The sequence below is a fragment of the Hemicordylus capensis genome, chromosome 3 (genome assembly GCF_027244095.1).
Source record: "Hemicordylus capensis ecotype Gifberg chromosome 3, rHemCap1.1.pri, whole genome shotgun sequence".
In the NCBI taxonomy this organism is placed as follows: Eukaryota; Metazoa; Chordata; class Lepidosauria; order Squamata; family Cordylidae; genus Hemicordylus; species Hemicordylus capensis.
In genome coordinates, this window is record NC_069659.1 from 348,033,235 (window position 1) to 348,048,895 (window position 15,661).

The 15,661-nt window shown below is 49.4% G+C and overlaps 1 protein-coding gene across 3 annotated transcripts in view; it reads left to right on the top strand.

The window, feature by feature from the left end:
* The window catches only part of EPHB3 (EPH receptor B3), a 110,364-nt gene that overhangs the window by 14,541 nt on the left and 80,162 nt on the right, over positions 1-15,661 (top strand). The window contains exon 1 of one of the 3 annotated variants that reach the window (XM_053311042.1): positions 942-1,040. The exons of the other annotated variants lie outside the window; for them this stretch is intronic. Coding sequence (XP_053167017.1) covers positions 947-1,040 — 94 coding nt within the window. The 5' untranslated portion in view covers positions 942-946. Of the gene's footprint in view, positions 1-941; positions 1,041-15,661 lie in introns of those variants that run through there. 3 annotated transcript variants of the gene reach the window in all.

Consider the following 15,661-nt stretch of genomic DNA (forward strand, 5'->3'; position numbering starts at 1 on the left):
GGCACATTCTGTGTGTCCCTTCTTGTTCAGTTGTGCTGCCGGGCTGCATCATTTGAATTGGCCCATTGTGAAGAAAAATGTCCCCAGGATATGAGAGGGGTGGGTGGATTCTATCTGTCTCCTGAGAATATAAAATGGCTGAGTCCTACCCTCCTCTTTTACCCTGTCTCCCTCCCCCTGAGCTTTCTGCACCCTCCTGCCCAAAGTGATTGGCTGAGCTGCTGTTGTGTCATGAAATGTTCACAGGGGACTGTTGATGGAGAAGCTGTTAGCAGAATGGTGCCGTTTCGGCGAGGTTGATTTGGCTGGGGAAACCCACACGTGGGGCCCAGAGACAGAGAAAGCTGTGTGCTGTTCTCATGGAGGAGATGGACTGATGAGAGAGTTTCGGAGGCTTGGGCTGTATGGGTCAGAGCGCCAAACCGGAAAGCCAAAAAATGTGGGGTGGGGAGTGAATTCCACACACTGATTTGAATTAATGAGCCAGATCCTTGGCTTCTGGTTTCTACCACTACTTGTTGTTGTTGTTGTTGTTTGGTTGTAATTAAAGTGGAATCAAAATGTGGGTTTATTTTGGTGAGCTTTAGCAGCCTACATACCTTCTCGCGTCGGTCACCGTTTCGGTGGCAGGTCAGAGTAGGGGGTGGGTGGGTGGGTGGAAGTTTCTAGCACGATAACTGCACCTCTTGCTCTTATGGCTTTCCGTGGCTCCCCCCCCCCCCCCGAGCCCGGGAGGCCGCTTGGGGAGGGGGGCAGGAATGTAGTTGGCATGAATGAGGGAATTATGCGGCTCCCCTCCCTCCTTCCCCACGGAGCAGGGGGAAGTCTGTGATTGATGAGTCGGAGGTGGTGGTGAGGTCAAGCAGGGGGAGGCACGGGTCAGTGGAAAAAAGAGTAGCAGGAGGTCGACTGGAACCTGACCCTTAAAGCAGGCAAAGCAAGACGAATGAGTGAAATCGGGCTAGAAGAGGTTCCCTCAGCCAGTGGCTCAGGCCTATGGCTTCCTGAGGGAGAACCGGAGAGGACTGGCGACCAGCAAGGTGTGGCGGTCCGTGTCTCCAATGACCCAGGAGCACGGCGGGGATGTTCTTCTGTCTGATATCTTTCTCCTCACAGATTTCTGGGGTTCGGGATTCTGCACCCACGAGTGGCCCAAATGCAAGTCTTATTTGAAAAGCAGGGTTGTGTGTTGGGCCTTTCTCCTTCTTCGCTCTGTCCCTGAAGGTCTTGTCAGTGTCGCTGCTCTGGGAAGAGCCCAAAATGGCGGCTGTAGCAGTTCTCGGTAGCAGTAGATAATGGCGGCCAGAGAGTGCAGTGCCATGTATGAGCCAGAACGGCTTGGCGCTGTGCGCGGGTAGGAGCCAGAGGCTCCACATTGATGCACGCTGGTCTCTTGAAGCAGAAAGGCAAGCACCCAGCATCTTGCTAATCTGTGGTTTCCAAGGTACCGATTGGGCCCTTCAAACGGAGATGTTCTTTTCCCAGGAACCTGCTGTGCTTGCAGCTTTCTGGCTCTCTTTTCCAGCATCATTATTAACGCGAAGTTCTCGGCTAGATATTGTTCCAAAGCGAAATTGACACAAAAAAGTGAGTGTGGCACCTTTCTCTGTACTGCTTCACATTGAGAGATGTGAGGCACAGCAGGGACTCACCTCCGCTTTGCGAGGGCTGTTGTCTGGCCTCCCTAGTTTTGCTCTCCATATTTTAACTGATCAACTCCCAGTTGGTGGTGGGAGCTGCCAGTTCTTGGCTCCTTCCTTGAAGTGTCACACAATATATTAATTTGAAAGCGTTGCAAAATCTCCTCACTTGGAGTGGATTTTCTATCGCTGGAGATGCACCAGTATGTTTCTTAGTTTATTAAGAATTTGCTGGGAAGCGGGGAGAAGGTAGTACTGAAGGCCTGATCCCAGCAGCTTGGCTGGTTATTTGAAAGTAAGCCAGTACGATGTGCAGCACAGTGTTGTGCATGTAAAAGTCAACCCAGGCGGTATTGCAAAAGAGTGCAGTGGCACAACGGAATTTGCACTGTGTCCAGGGCAAGTTTCATCGTGCAAGTGTGCATGCACTGTTTTTTAAAAAAATGCGCAACTGTCCTCTTGCGCAGCACCACCCGGGCTTATGTGCACAATAGTGCTAGTGTTGCATTGTGCATTGTGTTGGCATGTGTGCATATATATATTTATTTCTGTGTCTATCTTCCTGGCCCATAGTCCCCCTTGACTCCTCCAAAGACACAGCTTTTGCACCCACATGAGACTTTTCTCCTTGGCATTTCCTTCATTAATTTCCCACTCCCTTGGACCTCCGTCCAGCCTTCCTTTTAGTCCCTGCTTTTTTCACTGCCTGCTCGATAAACCCCCTTGACTCCTGAGCCCCTTTGTCCTAGATGCTTTGCTTTCTTGGAGGCTGCTTTCTGCTCATAGTCTCGGCCAGCGTGTATGTGCACATGAACTCCCACTCTGTGCCATGTAGTAAGCATTTCATCTGACCCTCTCTACCAGTGTTCCCTCTTAACAGGGATTCCCAGACATTGTTGACTATAACTCCCAGAATGCCCAGCTGCAATGGCTTTTGCTTGGAGATTATGGGAGTTGTAGTCAACACAACATCTGGGAATCCCTGTTAGAGGGTGTACTGCACTTTACCATTCTTGCAGCAACAGCCTTGTTTTGTCAACATTTGTTTGACTGACCTTTCACTCTCGGAGGCTAGAATACTTGTGAACATTCCTTCACAATGCACATCTCATGCCTATCAGGCAGGGAGTGAGGCGATACAGCCTTTAGCTTACATGAAATACATTATCTCTCCCCTTGAGTTTTCAAGATGATCTGGACTGCATTCCTAACTTTGCTTGAGAGGGGAGGGGGAACCCCTCCTTCTGCATGTAGCACTGTAGAATGTGTATACACACCCTGTTCTTGCCCTGCAGAATTTACTTCTTATAGTGCTTCTCCTAAGTGACATACAGGATCTCAGATATTCATACCACAGCCCAGCAAGGCAGATCACATTACCCCCACATTACAGATTGGCTGATGTACATTTTAAACCGGGGGTGTCCTGCTCTGCAACCGTCTCTCTTAACTACATAAGAGGCCTGCTAGAGCAGACGAGGGATTGCGCATCTGCTTCCCACAGGGGCCAGTTGGATGCCTCTGGGAATCCTGTAAGCAGAACGCAAAGTTAATAGCCGTCCCTGGTGTTCTCGTCTCCTGCAACTGGCATATAGTGGCATCTTGCCTCTGAATTAGTGCTCTCGCTAATTCTCTTCATCTATGCGTGGAATAAGTTTTGTTCTGAGCAGCAGCATCAAAGCAGTGCACGTGCACTCAGAGTGGGGCCTTCCTGATTCAGTCGGAGTGGGATCTAAAATTAACTGAGCCGACACCAAAAAAAAGTGTGAGCGTGTGCACACGTGCATGCCTCGGAGGGAACACGGCTCTGAATGTGGCGGTGGCTTATAGCAGCTAGGGCTAGTAGTTATTGATAGATATGTGGAAGATAACTGGTCTTCTGGCAATGCACATGAATTGTTGCATTTGCTAAGCAGGGTCTTCCTTGGTTTGTATTTGGATGGGTTACATATGAGCACTTTTTAAGGTATTCCGCTTTGGGGATGGGGCCGTCACTCAGTGGGAGAGCATCTGTTTGCTTGCAGGTCCCAGCATCTCCAGGTTGGACTGGGAAGGCTCCTGTCTGAAACCTTGGAGAGCTGCTGCTGTTCAGGGCAGGCAAGACTAGCTAGATGATTCAATTGTCTGACTTGGTATAAGGTGAGGAGAGCTGGTCTGGTGGGAGCAAGCATGACTTGTCCCCTTAGCTAAGCAGGGTCCGCCCTGGTTGCATATGAAAGGGAGACTTGATGTGCGAGCACTGTCAGATATTGCCCTCAGGGAGGATGGAGCTGCTCTGGGAAGAGCAGAAGGTTCCAAGTTCCCTCCCTGGCAGCATCTCCAAGTTAGGGCTGAGAGAGATTCCTGCTTGCAACCTTGGAGAAGCCGCTGCCACTCTGGGTAGACAATACTGAGCTAGATGGACCCATGGTCTGACTCAGTATATGGCAACTTCCTATGTTCCTGAGGTGGCTTCCTATATTCCGGTATCTCCCAGGCTGAGTGTTCTCTCATTTTTTTCATCTGCGTGTGGAATGAATTTTGTTCTGGGCGGCACTATCAAGGCAATGCGTGCGCACTTATATTCATAGTGGGACCGTCTTGATTCTATCTGAAATTAACTGAGCGGACATTTTAAAAAGCTTGTGTGTGCATGCATTTGCACACGCCTTAAAGGGCACATTGCTCCTAGGACTTGACAAATCCCAGGTGCCAGGGAGCCATGGTGTCGACAGAAGTAACTGTGGCACCTAGACTAGGATATCCAGAGGCAGCGTCCTCTCTAATAAAACGCTTGGTGTCCGTCCGTGGATGGACACCAAGCGTGCGTTCGTGCCTGGCCTGTTCTGGGCATGCCCAGAACAGGGCAAGGGAGGCACGAACGGCAGGACCCGGCGGCCATGTTGGGGCCGGGAGAAGGAGAAGTGGCCGCCGCCTACGCCAGGAGGAGAGTGCGGGAGAGGCGGTGGCGCAGCCGTGGCCACGGCCAGAGGTGGCGGTGGCCGCGACGGGGCAACTGGCGGCGGGAGTGCGGGTGAGGCGGCGGCGGGGCCAGAAGCGGCCGCCGCAAATAAAGGAGAGAGGCGCCGGGGAAGCTGGCCGAGGTGGCGGCGGAGCCACCACCGAGGCCTGGCGCCGCCAGTAAAGCCGGGCGGGGGGGGAACCTTGGGGCCCGATCCCACCATTCCTGTCCCCCCGCCAAATTACTAAGGGCCAAATTGGCCCTGAAAAATGCCGCCGCCGAACCGCCCTCCCAGCTGCCCGATCCCACCATTTGTACAGGAAAGAGGAGCTCGCTAGCAGAGGAGCTTTGCTAGCGAGCTCCTCTTTCTGCAAAGGCTCTTCTCAAACTGGCGCTTTGAGCGGAAAGGGCGTCCTTTCCGCTCAAAGCGCCAGTTTGAGAAGAGCCTTTGCAGAAAGAGGAGCTCTGCTGGCGAGCTCCTCTTTCCTGTACAAATGGTGGGATCGGGCAGCTGGGAGGTTCGGCGGCGGGGGCCGAAAGCATTACTAGCGCCCGTTTTTCAACGGGCTAAAATTCACTTGTTATTTAATAAAATCCTTGTGTCCCAGGCAGCCAAGTTTCTGTTCCAAGTACAGACTTGTAAAAGGGATAAAAAGAAGCCCATATACCCCCCATCTCCATGGTGTCCACCACTAGGTCTGGTAACTCTGTCAAGTGTCCATTGTCTGGGTTTTGAATTTCTGGGCTGGCTCCTGTTTATTTAACAAATTTCGATACTGCCCAAAACTCACGTCTCTGGGTGCTTTCCTAAAACCAAAGAATTTTTTTGTCAAGGTCTGATTGATCAACCCTGAATGTGCCCAATCCCCTTTTAAAGCTATCTAAGCTAGTGGGCGTCGCCTATGCTCCCTTATCTCTCAAGTAAATGGAACTAATCATAAACGTACGATATTAGCGTATCGCGAGTCTGATTTTTCTTTCCAAGGCCTTGGGTGCAGAGGTGAAAGAGGGAAGCGTGGTCTCAGTCACCTTTCTGACTCTCGGCTTTTATTTTGCAACCCTCTAAGCTTGGGCTGGTGGTGCTCTTGCAGTGCTCCTGAGATAACCTCTTTTTGTTCCGTGTATCTCATGTGGCCCTGGGTGAGCAACTTAGTTTGTTTTTTGCCCATCTGACAAAGCAGCTACTAATCCAGCCTTTCCTTTCTTCCCTCTGCTCTTTTGTCCTGTAATTAAGAGAGTTGGGCTCTGGGTCTAGCATTCATTGTCTTTTCTGTAATGGGACTCTACCCTTTGGGCCATGCTGTAATATGAGAGAGAGAATGAGAGCCTACTCGTAAAATGCTCGCCTTGTTTGTAGCTCTAAATGGGGCAGGATCTTCCCATGGGGCAGGTGGGGCATTTATTTCATTTCATTTCATTTAAAATATCCATACCCTGCCCCTCCAGTACACTACCGCTTGGGGCAGCTCACAACAATAAAATAGATACAATACGCAATGAAAGTAATAAAATTAAGCAAATTAAGTAAACAAGTTAAAAGTCAGGCGAAAAACCACCATCAGTATTAATTTTCAAATTAAGTTATTTTAAAAGCTAAAAATTGAGAATTATAAAAACTAAAGAACCTACCAGATATAACCAAAGATGGCGCATTAAAAAGCCTCTTTTAAAAAGATGGGCTTTTAGTAGTTTTTTAAAAACCCTGAGGGAGGGAGCATGGCAAAGCTCTTCAGGGAGGGTGTTTGAAAGCTAAGGGGCCACAACTGAAAAGGCCCTGTCTTCTAGTCCCCGCCAACCAGATCTGTTAGTGGCAGGGCATTGAGCTGGATGTGGCAGGCCTGGACCAGCAGAAGTATGTGCATGAAGATGGGACAAGAATAACGCATCTGGGGCACAGGTCTTGCTTGGTTTGCAGAGGTCCAACTCACTGGGCAGGCCTAACATTATTAGCCCTATGCAGATAGTATGTCCGCACTGTCTGTATGTGTGCACAAGTGGGTGTGTGAGCGCGTGCCCAGAGTATACACATGCAGAAGAATGCGAATGAATCTGGAGTAATGTTTGTGCACACAGTTGTGTGAAGTGTGTGATAACTATAAGCCAAAATGCCTTCCTCAAATTAGCAACTCGTTTCACATGCTGCATGTTAAGGCAGACCTTGACAAATTTTCTTTAGGTCTAAATCCAAAACTAGGAGACAGGCAATGGACACTAGACAAAATTACTGGATGGCAATATGTGGGGAGTAAATCTGTTTCTCTCTCTATCCCCTTTACAAGTAGTATACTTAGAACAGAAACAGGGCTGGCTGGGACAAATAAAGATGTTGTTAAATAACTCTGCCTCTGAATGTGCTAGTCTAGGCGCTGCAGTTAAACTTCTAGGTGCCATGGTTTCCTGGCACCTGGGATTTGTCATGCTCCGAGTTAAAGAAAGCAGCTTAATGCTAATGGGGCTGAAACATCTGCTAGACTTGGTGACAAAGCCGCTCTCCGGGTATCCTGGTGACTGATGGGTGCCGGTTTTCTCCCTTCAGGCCCAAGAGCGAGGGCAGGAACCATTATCTTGTGGTTAATGGCTTCATGACGGCATCCATGGTGTGGACTGAATGTACAAATGAATAAAATGGATGCATATTCACTGGACAGGGAGAATTACCCAGTGTGTGTGCTAGTAAATAAACTCATGGACAGTGATTGTGCATGTGTTTTACATAGCATCTGAACAGGGTTGTTGAGAAGGCTGCAAGGCTTTAATTGCAAGGCGTAATTTAAGCCACTTCTGCTCTTGCTTCTGAGGCTACTAGCTGCACCTGGGGTTTATCATGTGTCCGGAGATGCAAAGGCGGGGAAGAGTGAGTTGCTGCTGCGCCTGTATCTGTTTGGGAAGACCCCAAGAAAGGTGGGAGAGCCCCATCTATCAGGAGCCCCATCTATCAGGAGCCCCATCTATCAGACTGTCTGCTGTGAGACCTCTGGGGTTGCAGGCAAATGGTTGGAAAATGTCCATCCTCCCCCTCCTGGTTCTCCTTTCCTCCCTCATCAAGGCGTGGCTCGGGACTTCCAGCTTGCATGCTGCCTTTTTTTCCTGTTTTGTTTTTGCAAGAGGTTGCTCTACAAAATAAGGAGTTCCTGTCTGACGGTCTGTGTTGGGAAGGGAGGCGGGTGTCACGCCCTCTGTGCTGAGTGATGCCGCTTTCTGTCTGGGTAAACATCGCCTACCCCAGGAGTGTAGCTGAGAGTGGGAGATGAGGCAGGTTGGGGCCTATTTTGAATGCGCTTGGGTTGGGATGTGCCCTAGATCGGTGGCAGTGATACACCCTGGCACTCGCACTCGCTCCCCCCACCCCGTCCCTACTAAGCCAAGGAGGAATAAGCTGCTTTCTTAATGCAGAAGGGAGCCCTTCAGGGTTGCTGTGATGATGGCTGTCCCAAGCCTTATTTTGGAAATGGGGCTAGGAACATAAGAAGCTGCCATATACTGAGTCAGAACCTTGGACCATCTAGCTCAGTATTGTCTACCTAGACTGGCAGCGGCTTCTCCAAGGTTGCAGGCAGGAGTCTCTCTCAGCCCTATATGCTTTGGTAGTTTGTTGGTTCAATAAAAAAATCCTTTGGTAGTTTGTTGGTTGAATAACAAAATCTTGTCCTATCCAAAAAAAAATCTTGTCCTGTCTTGGAGATGCCGCCAGGGAGGGAGAGGACTTGGAAGCTTCAGCGTGCAAGCATGTGTGGAAGAAACGAACGAAGCTTCGTGCTCAAATTTGAATACCTTGAGTTGTCTTTTCTTACTAAACTTTCAAAGCACTTCTTAGCCAAGGAGGACCAGGGGATTTCCCCCTCGTGCCCCCTTGCTGTGCAAGCAGCAGCACTTGCTGTCTTGACACAAGAAACTCTGTGGCAAATTGCAAGACACAGCTTGCTGGTTCAAGCAGAAGCTACATCGGTTGCATAGGTCACTTAAGTGCCGAACAGCTTATACGTGTGCAGCAGGGGGAAAGGAAGTTACAGCAACTCGTTCCAAGACCTTTTGTTTTTTTTGGTTTTTTGCAATATCGGCGCTTGTTACAGGTTTGCCCAAGCAAATTTTAGTACACTTCTCATGAATCCCAATATAGAAATGAAGTCTATACTGTCCTCCAGCCCCACTTCTTCTCCTGTTTGCACAGTGTCTTCTCTAAAAGCCCTTAACTTTAGGTCTCAAAATGGCTACAGTGAGGCTGAGTGAATATTCCAGACTACACACAGGCCTGGAGATGCTCTTCCCAGAATGGCCCCATCCCCTGAAGGGAATATGTTTCAGTGCTCACACGACCCGTTGCCGAAATTTCATTGCCAGAGTGAGGGACACAAGTTTGCGGGGAGTGGCTGGCGGGGCGGGGCTGTGTATGCCGTGATAATCGAGAGCCTATCATTGATGGATATGTAATTGAATTATATGCTATTCTTGCAGGGATTCTCAACATTGGGTCCCCAGATGTCATTGGACTTCAGCTCCCATAACACAGCACCCCAGTGGCCTTTGGTTGGGGATTATGGGAGCTGAAGTCCAATAACATCTGGGGAACCAACGTTGAGAATCCCTGTGCTATTGAACAACACCAGCTTTGTTATTATTTAGGACATATTCAAGTTATACCACTTCTCAACCAAAAACCTTTCTCAATAACAAGCTGCTTGCCCCGCCACCAAAATGAGGGACAAATGCTGTCCCTATCGGGACTGGCATTTCATCCCTGAAATGAGGGATGTCCCGCATAATGAGGGACAGTTGGCAACCCTATTCCATGTAGAGGTCATTCACACAATCAAAAACTGTGTTCGATCTGGGTTTGGGAGCTGTGTGGGCTCCCAGTTTTCGGTTGTGTGGAAACAAGGTAGGAGGAAAAGCTACCCAGGTTTTCCCTTTAACTTGCTTCCATACAACTGAAAATTGGGAACTCACAGATATTCCAAACCTGAGTAGAACACAGTTTTCAATTGTGTTGACCTACATGTCTCCCATTCAGATGCCAACCAGGGCAGACCCTGCTTAGCTAATCGGACAATTCATGCTTGCTACCACAAGACCAGTTCTTCTCCCTGTTAGGGTGTGTGGCAAGGCCTGTTCCTGAACAGGAGCATGGGGGAAAGCTGGTCTTTGGAGGAAGAGAGGTTCAGTTGCTGTCGGGGTGGTGTGGGGGGTAAAGTCTGTTTCAGAGCTGGAAAAAATAACAATGAACGTTGAGTGTGGGTGTGGAGTAATGGTTAGAGCAGGGCTACTCAACTTTGGTCCTCCAGCTGTTTTTGGACTAAGATCCCATAATCCCCAGCCACAGTGGCCAGTAGTGGATTATGGGAGTTGTGGGCCAACATCTGCAGGAGCACCGCAGTTGAGTGCAGTGTTCCCTGTAACAGGGATTCCCAGTTGTTGTTGACTACAACTCCCAGCATCCTCAGCTGCAGTGTCCTTTGGTTGGGGATTATGGGGCTGTAGTCCAGCCGGGAAAACAAACAAATGGATCATAGAACAAATCAATCCAGAATTTTCACTCGAGGCACAAATGACCATGGCTCAAACTATCATACTTCGGACACATTATGCGAAGATCCAGCTCCCTTGAGAAGTCCATAATGCTGGGGAAAGTTGAAGAAAAGAGAAGAAGAGGACGACCAGCAGCAGGGTGGATGGACTTGATTACGACAGCAATGAATGCACCACTGAGAAACCTAAAAGGCCAAATTGAAGACAGATCATCCTGGAGAGGATCTATCTGTGTGGTCGCTTAGTCGACACCAACTTGATGGCACTTAATCAAAAGTCCACAACATCTGGGAATACCAGCTACAGGGAACACTAGTTGAGTATCCCTGAGTTAGAGTAGACCTGGGGAGACCCCGGTTCAGATCCCCCTTCATCCATGAAACTCACTCAGTGAGTATGCGTCAGTCTCTCCTCCCCTCCCCCTCTCTCAGCCTAATCTACATCTCAGGATTGTTGTGAGGATAAATATAATCATGTGCATTGCTCTGGACTCCTTGCAGGGAGAGCGGGATGTAAATCATATAAACACACAGCATCAGACCAGTGACCCATCTAGCTCTGAATTTTCTCTGGTCATTGGCTCCTCATGTCTGATGGAATCTCCAGGTAGGGTTGGGAAAGACTCCTGCCTGCAACCTTGGAGAAGCTGCTGCCAGTCAGTGTAGGCCATCCTGAGCTTGATGGACCAGTGGTCTGACTCAGTAGAAGGCAGCTTCCTGTTTTCCAATGCCTGAGACTTCCCTGTTACTTGCTACCCGATCCTCTTCTCTTGCAATGCCTCAAGGACGGAACTGGAACCCTTTCGATGTGCTCTCTCACTGAGATATGGCTTCTCATTGTACAGATAACTATTATTGTACTGGCTCCTATAGGTTCCAGAATAAAAACATGAATATTATTTTTGCAGCTTTGGTCTTGCTTTCTTCCCCAGCTCTTGCGCCTTGCCCTCTGGGCAGAAACTGTGCCACACCTCTGCTGGATACAGCTTCTAGCACTCTGTTAAGATTAAACAGCCAGGTGTTGGACTTCGGCTCGGGGTAGACTGGTTTAAATCAAAGTGATTTAAATCTCCAATTTTAAGGAATTGATTTAAAAAAGTTTCCCATCAATACTTCATGTTTCCTAAACAATGGTAATTGGTTAGCCTGGTTGCTAAAACACCTTAAATTACGACGTGATAAAACATTTACGCTTTCTAGGGGTGTATGGTGGGTGTGTATGTGTAAAATCTTGATAGTTTACAAATTTTAGAATATGGTACATAGGGTACAGCATATTTAACTGATTACTTTGCTCATTACGGGTGTCAAGCTGCAATTCATAAGGATTGTTATTGCAAACACAGAACATTAATAATAATTTATTGAACTAATCAGCCGGTTCCTGTTGCCCAACCTCCTCCTCCTGGCCGCTCCCACCCCAGAAGCCCAAAGTAGCTCTCAGACCAGGGCTCTTGCCCATTGCTGCTCTTATGACTTGGCGCATGTGTCCTTTGTTTGCTCAGAGAACTGCTTAAGAGCCCAGGACTTTGCAGAAACAAAAGCTGGTAGTTGCCTGGCAGAACAGTTTATTTTCATAAGAGCTGTCCTCGTTTGAAGAGAGTAAAGACTCATAATTTGAGAAAGAGTAGAGCTCATGTTGTTGTAGAGTGTATAAAGTAGAAGAGACAATCGCCCAGGTGTGCACAGTGGGTGATCATAAGGAGAGCCCTGCTGGATCAGGCCCAAGGCCTATCCAGCCCAGCTTCCTGTTTGCCACAACGGCCCACCCAATGCCTCTGGGAAGTCCACAGGCAAGAGATGAAGGCATGCCCCCTCTCTTGCTGTGGCTCCCCTGCGACTGGTATTCAGAGGCACCCTGCCTCTGAATGCAGAATGCAAAATGGTAGCTTGAGGCTGGAGCCAGTTGCCTCTCTGGAAGTAGCCTACGGCTACAGGACCAGTAGCCATTGATAGGTGGTAGTCATTGATAGCCGCCACCAAGTGCTGGGTGGATCTGCTGGATGATTTGCAGTAGCTCAGCAAGGCATTTGCTTAACAGTAAAAGCAACACAAAGGTTTCCCCCCATTACCTCCCCTTCCCCGCAACAAATGTGGTGATTCGGATGAAGGTTTACACTCGTATGCAGATTTGCATACAACTGGCTCCGCCCTCAAGCGGCCATTTTGCATTTGGTTCCACTATTGGCTTGCCACTATTTTGCAGCTGGCTGTGATTAGTGGGCCTCTGGGTTTTAGGGAGGGGTGGGGAAGTAGTAGATCCCACTAGCCTGAAGTCCATTCCAGCTTGCTGTTCAGGACGGCATCTCCTGGAGCCAGTGTCTGGGATGACCTGCTAGTCTAGGGCTGCAGAACTTTGGCCCTACCCGGCAGGTGTTGGACGACAACTCCCATACCCCATTATTATTGGCCGCTGTGGCTGGGGATGATGGGATTTGTAGTTCAGAGAGGGCTGTCGGCAGGGGCAGGGCGAGGTTGTGCAGGCCCGTGCTATTCCTTGACCCCCAGTATGAAGCCCAAGTGAGGCAAGCTTCATAATGCCTGGCCTCTGGGAAGAGGTGGTTCTCTGTTTTCATGGGAAACGAAATGGTTCTTTGTCTCTCCAGGAAAGCATCATTTAATCCAGGGGTGCTCAACCTCCACTCCCCAGATGTTGTTGGACTCCAACTCTCATCACCCCCAGCCACAGTGGCCAAGGGGGATGATGAAAGTTGTAGTCCAGCATCTGGGGACCAAGGCTGAGAACCCCTGATAAAAGCCAACATGTTGGGTGGAGGCCTGTTAGTTGGATTTTAAGGGATCCAAAGGGCCAGCTTGTATGTTAGGCAAAGTACATGCTTGATAATTGTGCCCACCCCTCTGCAAAGCAGCTGCAGTGGGGAGACTCTAGACCAGGGCCACAGCATGGAGGGACACGGTCCTCTTTGTCTCCTCCGCTATCCGGAGGTCCTCATCTCCCTATGGCTACTATTTAAGAGGCAGGGTAAAAAAAAAAACCAACACTCAGTTGTCGACACTGCAAAGCTTGTAGCTTGCTGGCCCTGTATATAAGTTCACATCTATTCAGATTTAGTTTTAACCAGTCTGTCTTTAAAAAAATGTACAAGGTGTATAAAATCTATTTTCATCCATCGTTCTCTAACTAGAGGGAGCCAGTCGTCCCCCTCCCCCCCCCACCCTCCTGGCCTTCCTGTTGTGCCTTTAAGAGCAGCCTGGCAGGCCACACGTCCCCCAGTGTCTTATCTCCATGCCAGGATAAAAGTGCATGTGTTTTAAGGACACAGCGGCATGGCCAGTGAAAAAACTGGCTCCCCTAGGTTTAGCACTAGCAAGTCCTCCTGTGGTCCAATCTTGAGCATGGTCAGTGGTTGCTTTGCCATCTTGTGCCAGCATCACTTTGACAATCGGTCTTTGCAGAGGAGCTCAGTTAATGACCTTCAATCTATGGTTTTCTTGTTTCGAGGAGTATTTTATATTCCACGGAAAATAGACCTGTTGTCTGTGTGTTTTTTTTAAAAAAAGGTCCTGCCCAGGGAGAGCATAAAAACCTAGCAATAAATTTCTTAGGGGTGGGCTGCAATGCTGGAGGCCAGGCATTGCAAAGTGGGGGGGGGGGTGGGGGCAGAGATAGGAATGCCAGGTGGGGAAGCTAGCTGGTAGCCAAGTCTCCGGATCTACAGTTTGGCTGCAGCAGCCTCTCACCTCCTGTAGGGGGAGCTGGCACACAACCGCTGCCCGTTTTGAGCGGCTGGGTTTTCCAGGCCCGTGAAATGCAGCAAGAGAGCCGTCTTCGGGAGGTCGCGGCCTTTGTGGGCCTGGAATAGCTTTGCCCTGACAGCTTGGATTCTCCGGGGAGTGCTGGGCAGGAGCAGAAACCACACGTGCCCCGCTCTTCTAACTGCACTCGGCTTTCTTGGTGGGCATCCTTGGCACGGGAGTTCACGTGTGGTCCCAGTGCAGGGATCGGGTGCTCACACCACCTGCGGTCTCCTCCCCCCGCTCGACCCCATCACAGCTGCTCCTCCAGGGCACACGGCCTGCTGAATCTTTCATGAGCGATGTATTGTAAAGGGGCTGGGGGGCTATATCCAGTGGCAGGTTACTGAAGGCAAAACTCTCCATTACAAGAGTAATGGGCAGCAGAAACTGCTGCCAGAAACAGAAACATTACAAACTGGGCAACAGTTGGAGTGTGTGTGTGTGTGTGTGTGTGTGTGTGTGTGTGTGTGTGTGTGTGTGTGTGTTTGGGGGCTTGGGTGGGTTGTGTGCGTGCGTGCTTCTCTGTTTCTTGGTTGAAAGAGCAAGGCTGTTTTGGAGAGCATCAAACCAGCGTTGGTTTTGAAGTGCAGCAAGGCTGGATTGACCCAGCCAGCTCTTGGAGATGAGGGCTGGCAGAATGGAAAAGAAAAGAAAAATAAAGCAAAGGCAGCCCAAAGCTTTAGGCCTTTCAATGAGGGGTGTGTGGAGGCCTTGGGGATTTTAGGAACGATCTCTATTAATCAGCGGAGGGTGAGCGCTTTGCCCCAATTGTCCGCTCACCTTTTTCTGGAGACGGAGGGCGGAAGAGGAGAAGATTGATGATTTAAGGCAACATCTAGAACTTGCTGTACTTACCTGAATCCAAGACTAGAAATCTAGATATTAGAAACCAGGAGGTCATCTTAAATTCAAAGTCCTGTTCCTTTTGAGTAAATGCAGGTATGACCTGTATTTAACCCCTACATTTTATGCCTTAAATTTGGAGTCAACTTTGATTTGGGTAGATACGGCATGTAATTTGTATGGCGGTTTGCCACCTTTTAAAAATAAAATGGAGGTGGGCATGGATGCTCTAGCACTGAAGATGCAACCGCCAAAGAAGAAAATGTGTTCTCCTAAAGCATTTTAGGAATAAGCAACTGCTTCTGCACTTCTGGACCAGTTAAGATTTGACATACTGCCCTAATGGCAAAGCTGTCTTGTTTCTCAAGATATTACTGTAGAAAACAGTAGGGATGAGGGCCCATAAAAGGGCCTCCGAACAGATTCAAAAGACAGGTGGTCCGACCGGTTCGAAGGTGTGGGACGATTCCTTTTAAGGACTGGGGAGGGTGCTTTCCCCCTGTGTTGCTCCCCCCACCAGTGCTGTAGTTTAAAAGGGTCCAGCAGGGCGGCAGCATACTTCCCTGCCACCCTGTTGCCTCCTAGGACTGGAAGTGACCGGATATACCTGGCGTGCATGTGCACGTTGTGCTCGCTCGCATGCCCAATGTGTGCGCAACATGCACGCGCACGCACCCAGTGTGCACACATGTGCCAGGTGGTTCCAGTCCTAGGAGGCAACAAGGCAGCAGGGAGGTATGCTGTCACCCCGCTGAACCCTTTGAAACTGCAGTGCCGGTGGGGGAGACAGTGGGGGGGGGCGGTAAGAGCCCCCTCCCCGGTTCTTAAAGGTATTTTTCCCTCCACCCTCGAGCTGGTCTCCAGCTGGTTTTATGCACATCCCTAGAGAGCAGACTGATACATTTTATAGATAATTGGTCTATCTTTTGCGGTGTAGTATTTGGAATGATATACAT